This window comes from Canis aureus, chromosome 6, assembly GCF_053574225.1.
Source record: "Canis aureus isolate CA01 chromosome 6, VMU_Caureus_v.1.0, whole genome shotgun sequence".
Classification (NCBI taxonomy): Eukaryota; Metazoa; Chordata; class Mammalia; order Carnivora; family Canidae; genus Canis; species Canis aureus.
In genome coordinates this window covers 25,243,459-25,259,908 of record NC_135616.1, presented here as the reverse complement: position 1 = coordinate 25,259,908, position 16,450 = coordinate 25,243,459, and the positions used below count along the sequence as shown (strand labels likewise).

The window sequence follows — 16,450 nt, the reverse complement described above, 5'->3', positions numbered from 1 at the left end:
TGGACATCTTTCATTCCCTTGGTATTCAGGATCAGTGATCATGGCCAACACACAGCTCTTATCTATTCCCATTGTGGCCTACATGGTGTGAAATGGGTAGTTAGTTGTCTATCCATTTTAATGGAAGTGTCCTACTTACAGACCAGTAGAACCTATTCCTGCAGAGAATTGTGAGAAATGTCACTACCATCTCAGAAAAGCCTTGTTTTTCAGACTGATATTGTGCTAAGAGAGAGGCAGCTGGTTTAGAGCATATATTACATCCTGAAAAGCAGCCCCTCAGGCTTGGATTGTATCTTTCAGTGGCATCGTAGCCGAGTTTTTAATAGTTTATTCCATTATTTTAGAATGTCCATAGTTTTCCAATAATGGAGTAGAGAATAAGAATAATAGCTCTATGAGAAATCATCCAATTATTTATTTTATTTTAGTATGATGTGATTTCCTTGATTAAAATTAATGTGTGTGAGGTAAAGAGTAGTATATAAAACATTCTGAGGGTTCATATGCAGTGGTGTTGGAGGAAGAAGGGGTGAGTAAAATGCAAGACCAAGGAAAAAATAAGTGTCCATTTTGCTGAGGTCAAGTAACTGTCTTCTCAAGTCAGAGGCATCTAATACAATTGTTCTCCCCTAGCCTAATTATGAAAGATCTATCAATATCATCCTTCTTTCAACTTCTATTAAGAAGCCCTCCAAACTTTCCCTTTTCAAGTCTCTACATCATTTGGCTGCTGCTAAAGAAATACCATAAAAAATAACCTCTATCTTTGTTCTAAAGAGAAAATACAGCCAGACCTACTGCTCAAGGTTCACTACATGGATTTCATTGGCCATTTGGCCTATCCATGAAAGCACCTGTACCATTGCAGCCTTTCACAGAATCATGGAAACCCAGCTGACATTTTTCTTTCTCAATTTTTCATGAATAATTTCATCTAAGAGAGTAAACAGAGATTAAAGAAGGAACTCGGGATCCCTGGGTGGCGCAGCGGTTTGGCGCCTGCCTTTGGCCCAGGGCGCGATCCTGGAGACCCGGGATCGAATCCCACGTCGGGCTCCCGGTGCATGGAGCCTGCTTCTCCCTCTGCCTGTGTCTCTGCCTCTCTCTCTCTCTCTGTGTGACTATCATAAATAAATAAAAATTAAAAAAAAAAAAGAAGGAACTCTTGTATGGCAGGTTGTGCTCGTATACCTCTGAGGCATGAGCAGACTCCTTTCTATATACTGTACTTCCACTCAATGAAGGAGGGCTCCTAAGTGCACATAAATTTAACATTCAGTGAACCAGGTGGTGCTCAGCTCATGATGGCCAGCTGGATAAAGAGTCAGGAGCTGTTATCGAAAAGCAAAGCTACCCTAGGAAGAATACGGGGCCTTGTGCTAAATCATGTTTTTTACTGATAGAATTTCTCTGGTTGGAGGTTACCCCAGACTCCATGTCCAATCCTGAAGTGCTACAGATACCTAGAGTACCATCTGATCTATTTTTGTCTTCACAAAGGTCAAGTGGAAAAGCCACTTCCATTGCAATCAAAACCAGATGGAACCTACTTGGTGATGTGCCTCCTTCTTATAAAGAGGTCAAGTTTTAAGAACTTATCCTTCACTTTGGAAGGGAAAACCTGAATTGCTCTTTACTTTTTTATCTTCTATATTGGTTTTATCATTTTAAAATCAATGCTCTTTAACTTTTTATATATAACTAGGTATATACACATAGATATTTAAACTCCTTATAGGAGTTGTTGTGAATGATTGACTTCAAAATATTGCATCATTCTTTTATACATGTTTGAGATAGCATTACTTAAATAGTATATAGTCTAGATAATACTTTGCAAATACAAACAAAAACAGAAGATTGCTTTGTTGATTATCTTTTCAAAGATTTTTGTAGTGTTAAGGACTTAGAAGTGCAAGAGTTTTGTAATCAGCAACTAAAATGTTTGTAAGAAAACAGAAGATAAAACTCAGACAGTGCTGTTTACTTAATAACAGTATTATAGAAGGTGAGTAAAATAGAAATCAAAGAATAGAAAAGTCATCAGAAGGATTTGAAGAAAGGAAACAAGAAAAATGAAAAATAAATTTCTAGGTGGCAACTACAAATGGACAAACAGTGATAAAGACAGGAATGTGTCAAGGTCTTGGGCTGGTGGAGGAATGGGGCTGCCCAGCAAAGGATCAGTTGATCTATATGTCTATCTATCTATCTATCTATCTATCTATCTATCTATCTATCCATCCATCCATCTATCATCTATGTATAATCTATCTCTTTTTGTTTCAAGTATTTATTTAAAATCTAGTTAGTTGACATATAGTGTAATATTGGTTTCAGGAGTAGAATGAGTAGAATTTATCACTTACATATGACACCCATATAATTTGCAATTTATATGTAAATTCATCACTTACATATAACATCACAAGTGCACTTCCTAATACCCATCGTCCCTTTTTGCCCATCTGCTGCCCACTTCCCTCCAGCAACTCTGTTTGTTCACTGTAGTTAGTTATGGTTTGCCTCCCTCTCCCTTTTTTTTCTTCCTTCCCTTGTCATTTGTTTTATTTCTTAAATTCCACATATGAGCATATAGTATCCTTCTCTGACTAATTTATTTCACTTAGCATAATACACTCTGGCTCCATCCATGTTGTTGGAAATGGTAAGATTTAATTATTTTTATGGCTAAGTAATATTCCACCATACACACACACACACACACATATGTATGTATGTATATATATACACATACATACACACCACTTCTTTATACATTCAGTAGTTGATAGACATTTGGGCTCTTTCCATAATTGGGCTATTGTTGATAATGCTGCTATAAACATCGAGGTGTATATACCCCTTTGAATCAGTATTTTTTTATCCTTTGGATAAAGGATAGCCATAGTGGCTGCACCACTTTGCATTCCCACCAACAGTGTAAGAGGGTTTGTTACCCTTTTTCTGTATCCTTGCCAACATCTGTTGTTTCCTATGTTGTTATTTCTAGCCATTCCAACAGGTGTGAGGTGGTATCTCATCATAGTTTTGGTTTGTCTTTGGATGATGAGTGATGTTGAGCATCTTTTCATGTGTCTGTTAGCCATTTGTCTGTCTTATTTGGAGAAGTATCTCTTCATGTCTTCTGCCCATTTCTTAACTGGATTATTTGTTCTTGGATGTTGAGTTTGATAAGTTCTTTTTAGATCCTAAATACTAACCATTTATCAGATATGTCATTTGCAAATATCTTCTCCCATTCTGTAGGCTGCCTTTTAGTTTTATTGATTGTTTCCTTTGATGTGCAGATTCTTATTATCTTGATGAAGTTCCAGTAGTTCATTTTTGCTTGCCTCCAGAAACATGTCTAATAGGAAGTTGCTATGGCTGATGCCAAAGAGGTTGCTGCCAGTGTTCTCACAAAGGCAGACTGGATTGCCTGCTTCATGTTGCAGGGTAGAGGTAGCTATGGTGTAAGATGTAGGGTATGGACATATGATCTTACTCATACATGGAACTTAAGAAATAAAACAGTTGAACATAGGAGTAAAAAACAGAGGGGAATCGTAAAACAGACTTACTAAAGAGAAAAAACTGAGGGTTGCTGGAGAGGAGGTGGATTAAATGGATATGGGTTAAATAGGTGTGTATTGGGAAGGGCACTTGTGATGAGCCCTGGGTGTTGTATGTAACTGGTGAATCACTAAATCCTACACTTGAAACTAATATTACACTGTATGTTAACTAACTGGAATTTAAATAAAAACTTGAAAGGAGGGGAAAAAGATGTAGGGTATAGTCTAGCAATAGATATGCTTCCATTTTTTTTTTTTTTTATAGGGGACCCTGGGCTGGGAGAAGACTTAGAGCAGAGATCAGGAGTGACCAAGTGATGAAGGGGACTGGCACCTAAATTCCTTTTTGCAAGTAGATTTTGAAGGATTTAAAAAATATATTTTTCATTACTAAGGTACCAATCTTTTGACACAGGGTTATTTACATCTATATTTTGGAATTAAAAGTTAGCTTTTTGGTGAGATATTAAAGGGCAATTTTCTAAGGAAGCACCAAAGGACTAGAAGACTATGGTACATTTGAGAGAAAACAACAAAAAAAGCTTTTTGGACCCTATAAGCATCCGACCTGGATTTCCAAACTAAATTTCCAAGTTCCAATCTTAAAATGAAGAATATATACATATATATTTCCCTATTCATTTTGCCCAAGGCAAGGCCATTATGAAGAACTACTGAAAGTAACTGAATAAGAATGTAGGTCAGACGCTTTGGGAGATTTCAAATATATCTACATCACATTATTTTTATATATATAGATAGAGAAAGGGAGACAGTGATGCATACACATATATGTATGTTTATATATTTAATTCCACACACATCATACTTGCTGTAATATTTCATTCTCTTTATATAGAGAGAGCTAACCATTGACTCTTCTGATGACATTAGACATAATTTAAACAATTAGTACTTCTAGGGTCTGTACTAATTGATGGAGGGCATGGGGAGTAGGGAAGGAGAAAGAAGAAAAAGAAAAGCTGGCTACTATGGTTAGTGACACTGTACCTCACAAGCAAGAGCCACAGCTCAACTCACTTGGATGGCCCTCTCCATAGCGCTGGATCCATCCCAGCAAAAACTAACCTCAGAGTAATGCAACCCAAACATCCAACGGCCCTCCTGATGTCACTGGATTCCACACTACCCATCGTTACATTCTGCATTCTCTTCTGTTGCTAGGTACCCTGGGCACTCTTAATTTCTAAAGCTCCAGGTGCCGTTTCCTGCCACACCCCCCCTTGGATTCAAACACATAATTTATAGTTCCAATGCTATGGTCCCCAGGCTGAAACTTGAGAGAAGCACCAGCATTGAATTGGGCCAGTGAACCTAACGGCTATACCTACAGATCTCAACACTGTACTCTTTGTGTAGCAGCTGGGTACCCACACGCCAGCAGCCACTTAGGATGGAGCAAATGATCTTGGGTAAGGAAACAGATTTCCCCTTTAAAGCAATAAACTGATATGAGTTGGCTCTGAATAGGAGTCTCAGATTTGTGGGTTCAAATTCTGAAAAAGTATCTTTAAGAGAAAATAAAAATTGCTAACATGGTCACAAGAAATCAGACAATAAAAATGGTTAATTTAGCTTCAGTTTAATGTCTGATCACTCTTTATATTGAATTTTTCTAATACTGACATCAGAAACTTTGTTTTAGATTTTGATTTATAAAATTGTGGCATGTAACATGATTGATTCTTTTACCATTTAAATGATAAAATGTGTGAATATATATTTTATACAAATAAAGCATTTGCTCTTCATAAAACATACTGATTTACTCACGAATGAGATATGGAAAGCTGTGGAATTCAGTTACCTTGGTAACATCTGGAGTGAACTACTCTGTCTAAAAATATTTTCTCCTTTATTGTTTATAATTTATACCAAAATTATAAACATATGACTTTTATTAAAGATTCTCTTCATAGATGATAATGTTTATCTTCTTTAAAATGTGAATAAATAGTACACTCTTTAGTAAATATGTATGATGATTTCAGACTAAAGACAGAGATGTACCAGATTTGATTATTAACTATAATAAATATTGGATTTGTTTTATGCTAGTAGAGATTTGGTTTTATTTTATTTTTTAAAGATTATTTATTTATTTGGGAGAGAAATAGAACACAAGTAGGGGGAGGAATAGAGGGAGAGGAAGATGGAGAAATAGGCTCCCCGCTGAGCAGGAAGCCCAACCCAGACATGGGCTCCATTCCAGGACCCTGAGATCATAACCTGAGCCACAGGTAGACACTTAACCAATTGAGCCACCCAGATGCCCCTAGATTTGGTTTTAAAATGTGTGATATACTTTTAGGGTTATTCATTCTTTTAATATAAGAATGAAATTTCCTTACATAAAATGTTTAACATTTTTTAAAGGATTCTAGTACACAAATGTTAAATCACACTTTTTGTGAATTTAATAATTGGAATAATTGAGCTGGAATGTGTCCACTATGCTCTTCTTTGGACTTTTGTGGAAAGAAAGAAATAATCTGAAATGAGCTTGCATGCTCTAGCATTGGATTCGACTTCATATAAAGGATATGCAGAATTTTCTGAATTACTTATATAAATTATTGCCCTCTTTATTTCAAAAGCCTTACATATTTCATGATTAAAAGATTGTTTTTTGATTTCTCAATAGCTATGGAACATGCTAAGTCATATTATTTATGACAGGGTTTCTTTAATTCTCTTATGTATGTTTTCTTTCTGCATGAAGTCTTTTGATGAATGGGAATGTAAAAGGAATAATTTATTAGGAGCATCTTGACATTTGAATACTTTTTAACTTTTCAAAAAATAATTTTAAGATATTAAGTTCTTAAAATACTATTTTACTGAAATTCAAGCTCCATGCCCTTTGTTTTTGTTATCCATTGGAGCTGGAGATCTGGCCTTCCTCCTGGACCTTTGTCTGTCCTGTCTTACCTGTTCTTTTCTTAGGATGATTCTAGTACCCTCTTGTTCTACATTACTGCTGCTTTGACTTGGGCTTTCAACAATGCTGATCCAGAGGGCTTCTGGAGCTCTTAACAATTTCCCCTTTTGTCACCTTCATCCCATACTTCTCATCAGAATCAGAGTAATCTTTTCAAAAGACATTTTCTTTCATATCACTTCTGACAATAAAATTGTTCCTATTTTCTCCCAAGGTCCAATAAAAGCTCTTTATTATACAAAACACATTCTCTGCCTCCCTGTCTATGCTTCCCTTTCTGACTCTCTTGTTCACATTCAGCACCCCAACCTTATTTCTCACCTGCCCCACACTTTCCTTCCTCCAAGATGTTGCACCTGCTAATCTCTAGGTGGGGAATCCTCTCCCCCAACTTGTTCACCTTGCTAAGGCTTACTCATCTTTTGGAATTCAGTTCATATCCCACCTTCTTTAGAACTTCTGTTATGTCTTTACCCTTTGTTTTGGATCCAAACCTTTTTTCTCTGCGTTTTAGTTGCACTTTTTTTCCATCTCTTTTAATTATTTGTGAACTCACTGAAGGCAGAGTCTTTGTTGGCCAAATTATTTAGCCCCCTCTTGGCCAAGCATAGGTAGTCAATAAATATTGGATAAATGAATGAACAGGTGAATTATACCACTCCTTCAGAATTTAAACATTATTTTCATCAATTTAATTGATTAGAAGGCATTAAATATTGCATCCTATGAAGATAAAGCAAACTTGAAAGTGTTCAGAAATCAAAATATTATTCATGCACATCCATATTTTCTATTGTCTTCATCAATAGCCCTTAACTAAAGGAAACAAAGGTCCGTCATAATCTTTTAAAATTAATAGCAAATTCTTACCTTAAAGATGAAGTTAAGAGAAATAGAATTTTATTGTTTCATGTACATTTTGTTTCTTACTCTAATTGTTATTGATGTGTATTTTCTAAACAAGCTTAGAAAGCCAGAAAGTTTTGACAAATTTTGTTTCTTCCCTTTCTTCCCTGTTTTGCTTTTTTATTTTTTATTACTACAGTTATTTTATTTTTGTTATTAGAAAATTATATATGTTGTAAATAATAATTTACAACATATATAATTTAAAAATCTAGTGTCACTCCAGTTAAGAAGAAATTAATATTGACATTTTAGGCTACATTTTTTTCACTCTATATGGTTATGTGTTTTCTTTTTAGAAAATTGGGATCATTTTGACCATTTTTGTAGCTAGCCTTTTCCATTTAACACTTCATGTTTCCCATTAATATTAATGGAAAATATTCAATATTTCCCATATTCTAATCATTCCAACATATATTCAGTCAATTTTTTATATTTGGTAATTTCTATCACTTTTGAGTATTTGCTATTGTAAAGAACACTGGTATAAGGGCCTTTTTACCTGCACAGAAATGCACACAATGATTATACTCTTTAGGCTTAGAAGCCCCAAAAGTTTAATGACTGGAGCAAAGGTTATGAGCACTTTTAATATTTTGAATACGAGTTAAACACTCATAAAGCTTGAACCAGCATCTACCCCACTAGCAGGATAGATGATGCTTTTATCAGAGAATTTTCACCAAATCTGGATATTCTCACTAGAAAAACAAAAACTATTTGTAAAATAATGATCAAGTTTTCTTTGTTAAATTTGCTTTCCTTTGAGATTACATTTGAGATTGAATTGTTTTCCCTATTTTTCTTTTCTTTTTTATTTTACTCCACTTCTTGTGCCTAAACATGCCTACTAGATTGTAGATAACAGTGGCTGCTTCAAAAGTTTATTTGTGAGGATAGACTACACAGGATATGTAAAATTACCACAATGCCAGGCACATATTAGGAGCTCAGTAAATGTCAGTTGAAGTAGAAGCTGAATGGCACATTAATTAAAATCAAAATATTCTTTCCAACAGATGATTCTGCTGCAGAGAGCTTTAATGGCAATGAGACTCTGGGGCACAATTCGATTGCTTCAGGGGGAACACACAGCAGGGAGATAGGAGACTCCAATGGTGACAGCAAAACTAGACTGGAACAGGATGAGCAGCCACTGAACCTGAGCGACAGTCCCCTCTCAGCACAGCTGACTTCGGAATACAGAATAGATGACCACAGCAGTAATGGAAAAAACAAATATAAGAATCTTCTAATTTCTGACCTCAAGATGGAACGAGAAGCGAGAGAAAATGGAAGCAAGGTAAGGTCACATTACAGTTCTCAGCATTTCTATGTTCGTCATGAAGGTCATAAAGAGAAACATATTTATATGAGAGATGATTATTTTTGCTAAAAATATTTTAAGCAAATCCCAATAATATCTTACCAAGAAGTTTATAACCATAGGTATCCTGTGTCCATATAAGCAATAATTTTCAGGAATAACAGTGAACAAAATGGAGAGTGTTTCAGACAAAGCTGTTGGTGTTTTTTTTTTTTTTTATCCAAATTCAATCAGCCAACATATTACATCATTAGTTTCAGATGTTGAGTTCAAGAATTTATCAGTTGCATATAACACCCAGTGCTCATCACATCATGTGTCCTCCTTAATGCCCATCACATTGATGTGTTTTTATACAGGAAATCACTTGATTTAATGTTTCTCCTTCATATAATCTTCTTATGGATCTGTCTCTGGGAGTTTGTTGATCTCAGATGTGAAAATTTAGCTCTCAGAACACAATTATGGACTCTAAAAAGATAACTATATAGTTTCTACTAGACTAATAGGTGTACACAGTAATAAAGTTTCAATTAGACTCTCAAGTTTGCTTTAGAGACCCAGGGACTTCAATCAGTAATTTATTCCCCATACCTGGGAGATGTGTCAGTGTTCTAGATGAAGCCTGCAGATTAAATAACTATTGGAACAAGTAATTTATCACAAACTGAATTATACAAATGAAAACGGAAACATGTTTCAGACATATCTAATTTTCTAGATTCTTTATATTAGAATAAATTACAATCCTCCCCATTCCCAATTGATTTATTATTTTTTCTTCTTATTTTTTTAGTCCTTCTGTTTTTATCTCTTTCTTCATACCCATTTTTAGAAGTACTGCCAGTTCTTTTTTTGTTTGTTTTTATTTAAATTTTAGTTAACGTGCAGCATAATATTAGCTTCAGGTGTACAATATAGTGATTCAACACTTCCATACATCACCCTGTGCTTATCACAGGTGCACTACTTAATCCCCATCACCTATTTAATCCCCATCCCCCCACTCATCTCCCCTCTGGTAACCATCAGTTTGTCTTGATTAATTTATTTAAAAATTGACTTCACATTTCTATCAGTTTGAAATAATACATGCTGGTGATTTTTGTTTTGTAATTTTTGAATGCATACTTTGAACGCAGTAGTTTTATGGAATATACATTTTGACTCCCTTCCCTCCCCCTCCACTTCTTCTAAACTAGAATTGAAGAACTGATCTTTTGACATAGATTTTAAAGCAAAATGGCTTAATTTGAATTAATTTCTGAATTTGCTGAGGCACTGTACTTCCTAAATTGGCTCTATTTAAATCCTCTTGCTTGCCTGAGGGCATGTTGCTTTATCCTCTTAAGCAAGTCACTGACCTCATCATGCACTTAAGCACTACTGCCTGAGGGACTCTGCTACAACTTTTGCTGGGGTAAATGTGCAAATACGGTCTCCAGTGGTTTAAAGCCAAATCACACAAACGCAAATGATTTTGTATTCAGTAACATGATCTGAATCAAGGTTACATTTTTATAGAACAAAATACCTTAAAGTGTTCTGACCATCTACATTTTCCATCTGGTCTTTATAAATGTCCTTTTTATGCCATGTGTTTGTTGAGTATTTTTCTAAAATTATTCAATAGTTTACTCTTCTTTATCCCCTTATTATAATGATAGAACTATGCTTGTTGGAAACACTGTTGCACGTTTTAAAGAGTGAAGTTACTTTTCTACTCTCTTAAAATAAAGTTGCAAAAAGTACAGATTGTTTGGGCAATTTTGTGAGGAGCAAGATGAGAAATGGACCTGGGGAAGAGACATCCCTGGAGAAACAAAAGTTTAATAGTTTGGTAAAGGAAGAAGAGTTCCCAGAACCCACTGAGGAGTAGCCAGAGATATAGAAGAAAGATCAGAAGGATAAAGTGTATGGAAGCTAAGCATAGTCTACCTTTTAAGAAAGAGAGTGGTCAGCTCTGATGGACAATGCTGATCTATCAAAGAAGATAAAGATAGAAAATAGTTGAGGGACGCCTGGGTGGCTCAGTGGTTGAGCATCTGCCTTCAGCTCAGGGCACATGATTTCCCTGGGGTCCTGGGATTGAGTTCTATATCAAGCTCCCCACAGGGACCCTGGTTTCTCGGTATGCCTGTGTCTCTCATGAATAAATAAATAAAATCTTAAAAAAAAGAAAATAGTTGAGTCTGTGAGAACAGTTATGGAGCACATTGGGAGCAGAATCCAGAGGGATTCTTTATTCATTCCTTCAGGGATAAAAGGATATATTAAGTACCTGTCATACTTGTACTAAAGTAGTACGTAGCAGAGACTCTGCAAAGAGAGGAGTCTTTCTTTATTCATAAGATCTTTGGTAAATAATTTTGGTAAAAAGGGGTCCATATATATAGAAAAGTTTCTTAGTAAAAGTATAGGCAAATATCCATTCCTGTATTAAAACCTTGGGAGTTCAAAGTAAGAAAATATTTCTACTGAAAAAATAAGGAGGGCTTCCTAGAGGAAGTGAGTCTTGAATTTTGAAGGAAATGTAAGATTACTCTTTTATCAGGAGTCTCTTGTTGGTCACTGTAAAGGGCCTGGGATGCACAGAGGAGATGAGTTAGAGAATCATTGTCTATTTGGAGCTGGGTGGGACTTCATAGCGTGGTATTTGGGGAAGAACCCGATATCATTATGCAACATAGACCGTTAGCCACCAATTAATTTAATTCACTAAATATTGACTGAGGGACTCCTCCATGTAAGGCACTGTTGTAGGAAGCAAAAACATGGAAACGAGCAAACTAGGGTCCCAGACCCTCAAAAGCTTAAAATCTAGCAGGAGAGAGAGGCAAACCCAGGATTATAATGTGATTCCATAAGTGATATGATGGGCAAAGGCAGGGTGAAATGAGAAAAGAAAGGTAGAGCACCTTTGGGGCTATAATGATCTTAAGGTTGACTTTATGCAGAGATTAATGCCAGAATGAATGTGAAGTGTAAGTAGAAGTTATTCAGACAGAGAGGATTATATATGGTAGAGCATGTTTGAAGGCATAGAGGCATGAGAGAGCACACTTGGCATGGAGATTTGCAAGGAGCTTCACATGGCCACAGCAGAGAATACATGTGGAGAAATGGAGTATAAAGAGATTCCATCAATAAAGGTGTCATGGGTCAGTTCAAGGACTTTGGATTGTATCCCATAGGTAAGTTTAGTATGATAAGGTTGTAATCAGGTTGGAATTTTAGAAATATTATCCTGGCTACCTCAGGACAGATAAATAGGATAGGGACTAGGAAATATAAAAAAAAGGCAGAAAACTGGTTAGAGAGCTATAATGGCAATCTAGGGAGACAATAATGCAGGAATACAACAACAACAAACAGAACAGATGGCTTTTGTTCTTTTGATATTTTATTTGTGGAATATATATAGCTCCATAGATTTTATATTGCGAAACTCCTGGGAATGTTTTTCACATACACTACAGTATGAAGAGCCTCTTTCTACCTCCCATTAGGATGTAAATTCTACTATAAGAATCATGTCTACCTTGTTTACTGAGGTATGTCCAGCATCTCGCTTAATATTGGGTACATAGTAGCTTCTTGAATAATTTTGAAGAAATAAAGGTTTATCGAATGTCGTAAGCAGAGAACATTCTAGAATAAATCTAGCCTTATTGGCTTGATTGCCTAGGTGAATGATGACTCCATTTCCCAAGATTCAGGTGAGAAACATTTGAAGAAGTAGTTTTGTGATACATAAGGTTTACTGTGCCTATGCAGTATCTATTGGATATATTTGATAGACATTGGGGACATATGTGTCAGCTCAGAAGAAATGTCCAGACTGGAGAAAGAAATGTGAAAGATTTAGAAGTGCAGCTTAAAGCTGTTGTGGTTGCTGAAATCACCTCAGAAGAGCATAGACTAAAGAGACAAGAGAGTCAAAATATATCATTCTACAGAAGAATATCAGCCCATCAAGAACAAGTGGCATAAATAGGAGTTTGTAGAGGGGGAAAAAAAAAAGAAAAGAAAAGGAGGAAATGAAGGCAAGCAGATAGGAGATGTTTTAGAAGCTAAAGTGTGGGGCATTTCAAAATTGATATGTAGTTAAATGGAGTAATCCTTAGGTGAAATGCCCCAGGTCTCAACCTGGACGATGGTTAAAAGAGTTAATGCTAAGAGTTGGAGTTAAAACATGTGGCAGAAGAAAGAGCAGAAATAGTGGGAAAGTAGACTGAAGACAGTTATAGAGGCTGAATGGGAAAGTTGAATCATTTTAATTGTGAAGGAGACTGTGTCTGGAATTTTGTTTTAGGGATTCTTCTTGCAATGTGAATTTGTATGCAGAGAGCTCTTGGGTTCCTGGCTTTGGATCAATATTTGCTCTACCTGAAGCTTATCAGGTGAACTTCGCACTAAAGGTTTAGCACTCACCTGTCTAGTTAGCATTACCTTTTGTAATCCTTAGAAATAAACACTTCTTTACAAATTTGTAAAGTGACACTACCAATTTCTCTTCCAGTATTTTTCAGTCTAGCCTCTGTCATAACTTGGAGTAAAAAAGCTTAACTATATAATATCTTTGAAAAACTTAGATTTCTGTGAGTTTGATATAATCTATTTTACAATTGTACTGAGTCATATAAAACAAAAATAATTATAAAGCACTTAAAAACCTGAACAGTGACTAGAAATGCTTAAAAAGAATAGCTGAGCTGGACTATGCCATTTACCAATTGCTTATTATTATGCAAATTCACTCAGTAAACCAGTGAATCACATTAACCAATCTAAAAAATAAATATATTGCATTGAAAGAGTTTAGGTGATATTTATTTTCTGCTAGCAGATGGCCACATTTTTAGAGGACAAATAGTAACATTAGAAATCAGAAGGAAGTAGTAATGTTGTCTAAAAGCTCAGAAAATGAGACTCATGAGCAAACAATAAGAAACAAGTTATATGGAAAAAGAAAGGCTAAGAAGACAAAAATTTGGATATAAACATGTTTAAAATTATTAAGTGAGAATTAAAGTAAAATGAAATCTAACAGAGGGAAATATATAACTTAAAACAATATCATTGATTTTTTGTTTCTCTTTTAGTATCTGTGACCTAGCTGCATTATACTTAAATATGGTAAAATATTCTGAATCAGTCTCCCAAAAGACTGATGTTTCAAGCAATAACTGTGGTAGGAGGGTGATTATTGTTTGAGGGTTAATGTGTCACTGTGGTTACTGCATATTTGGTTTGGTTTTTGGCTCAGTTCCCAAGACCCTTCAATCTTCACTTTATTAAAATATTTTTCCCCAAAGTGGTCCATGAGACATTTTTTTCAGTGAATCTTTCCTTTAAATTCTTACCAAATGGGTATTGATATTCAAATTAAAGTTTATAAAATACTTATCCTAATTACCATTAAGAATTGCTATGTAATTTTATTTAGACATGATGAATGGAAGCAGCACATTTTTCTAAATATCTCTGTAATATTTAGGTGTAATGAGATTGCCTTTTAAAACATAAGAGCCATAGATTTACTTTTGGAAAAATATTATCTTGGTCTTCTGTGGATATTTCAGCTCATTATTGTTTTAATTTGGTGATTTTCAATATCTAACTTCTTGATGTTAAAGATTTGGGCATGGATCTTCTTTAGGGTAGAAACAATAGATATATTCAATGAATGTGCACACTGTGCTAGGCACTGTCCTGAGTGCTAAAAAAATAAAAAATTAAAAATTAAAAAAAGTCTCTGTCATTAAGAACTCATTTGACCAGAAAGATAGACACATAAGAAAATAAGTGTGTTATAATACAGAAATTAATTTGTATGTGAATGTGCCTTCTAGGCCTACTAATGGTTAAATAGGAGATAGACACTTGGTGAAAGGGAATAGGAAATCCTCAAAGAACACAGCATTCAATTAAGGCCTAGAAATGTTGAGGTTTGAAGTAGTGAGAGGTAAGTCTGGAATGGTTGTTCAGGGGTGTCAGACTAGGGTAGGCTATGTTTTGGCTAAAGTTCAAAGCTTGAACTTTACTCTATTTGACAGGCTTGCTTAGGATGTAGGATAGGAAAATAGCATGGTCAGATTGTGTTTTAGGGTCATTGTGGCATCTTTGTCTTTGTTACAAGATGGCTTTAAGTGGCATAAAAAGACAGGAAGCTACTAACAGCATGAGGTCTTGCCTTCATGAGGTAGTGGTAGGGATGGAAAGGGCAAAGAATTAAGAAATATTTAGAATATTAAATGGACAGAAAGGGGAGTTTGATTAGTTAAGGGATGGAGAGTGTGAAAGAAACTTAGAGCCAGAAGATAAAGGGTATATCATTTCTGATATTAGGATGTTATGTCAACTCTAACAGTGACAAACACTTGTGTATGCTTTCATGTTCATAACTCAAACCAACTCCATCTGGTAGGAGAGCAAGTCTTTTTTAAACATAAGTGCATAAAATCTAATGGATGCTAAGCTGTTTAACTAATATTAATTATACACATTAATTATACACTTAGTTAAGTGTTAGGGCCTGGTATTGAACACAGGTCTTCTGACTCTGCAGCTCATGTAGTTTTCACTGTACCCACACAATGGTTGATGTTGTGTAGGACTAGTTATTTCTATGTACCATATGGTGACTATGATGAGCAAACTATCCAGACAGGCAGATATTTAAAACAATTAGTGGGGCTGCCCGGGTGGCTCAGTGGTTTAGTGCTGCCTTTGGCTCAGGACGTGATCCTGGAGACCTGGAATCAAGTCCCAGGTCGGGCTCCTTGCATGGAGCCTGCTTCTCCCTCTGCCTGTGGTCTCTGCCTTTCTCTCTCTGTGTCTTTCATGAATAAATAAATAAAATCTCCAAAAAAAAAAAAAGAAGAAGAAGAAATCTAAAATAAATAAATAAATAAATAAATAAAACAATTAGTGAATAGTTCCTTGATAAATGGCACATATTTGCAGTGGTGTTTATTATACAGATATTTGTTCTGCTCTCTTCTATGAGATATTTTACATAAAAATAATATACTAGTGCCTCTGTTGGAAAACTAAGAATGTATCCATTTACTGCTTATGTGCATAAATGTAAATAAATGAGTGGTTGAATTAGAGTGGGTCCTTAAAAAGCCCTAAGGTAAATTTTAGACTTACATTTTGTTAACTACCAATTTAAAATGACATCTTCATGTATTTTACATGCATACACATATATTTACATATGTATTATATATAGATATATGGAGAGAATGTGTATATGTTTTATATTTCATACTTATGAGTTATGTGAACTTCAGTTATGCTCATTATTGGACATATTTTTTTCCTTCTGTCTTTAGATCTTTTTTTAATCAAAAGATATATAAGAAGGATATAGTATCAAATGATTTTTTTGTAGTGTCTATCATATTTGCAACCTAAATTTAAATGTGTATAATGCTTTAGCAAAAAAATATGTGCCTTGTTCAGGGACTGTTAAATTAACTACTCTGTGGAATAATATAGTTTTAAAAACGGCTTCGTTTTACAGATGAAGAAATTAAGACCTATTCAAGTGACTCTTAACACCCAGATCAGTGTCCTTCTGAATCATGATGCTGTCATGGTTACCACCTGCATATGCTTATATTCTTGATATGTTACTATAAGAAGGAAAGGGTAAAGTCA

General features: G+C 35.1%; 1 protein-coding gene and 1 long non-coding RNA gene across 21 annotated transcripts in view; one reads left to right on the top strand and one right to left on the bottom strand.

Moving 5' to 3' along the window:
- LOC144315619 (uncharacterized) overlaps positions 1-4,748 on the bottom strand; it is a 59,573-nt gene extending 54,825 nt beyond the window's left edge. For 2 of the 5 annotated variants that reach the window (XR_013381348.1, XR_013381349.1), the window contains exon 1: positions 4,671-4,748. This is a non-coding gene — a long non-coding RNA (uncharacterized LOC144315619). Of the gene's footprint in view, positions 1-4,592 lie in introns of all 5 variants that reach the window. The other 3 variants (XR_013381347.1, XR_013381350.1, XR_013381346.1) reach the window with 2 other exon arrangements.
- Positions 1-16,450, top strand: part of NOL4 (nucleolar protein 4) — a 524,626-nt gene that overhangs the window by 330,010 nt on the left and 178,166 nt on the right. For 14 of the 16 annotated variants that reach the window (XM_077900412.1, XM_077900413.1, XM_077900408.1 and 11 more), the window contains one exon: positions 8,472-8,755. In XM_077900412.1, coding sequence (XP_077756538.1) covers positions 8,472-8,755 — 284 coding nt within the window. Of the gene's footprint in view, positions 1-4,757; positions 5,015-8,471; positions 8,756-16,450 lie in introns of those variants that run through there. The other 2 variants (XM_077900423.1, XM_077900424.1) reach the window with 2 other exon arrangements.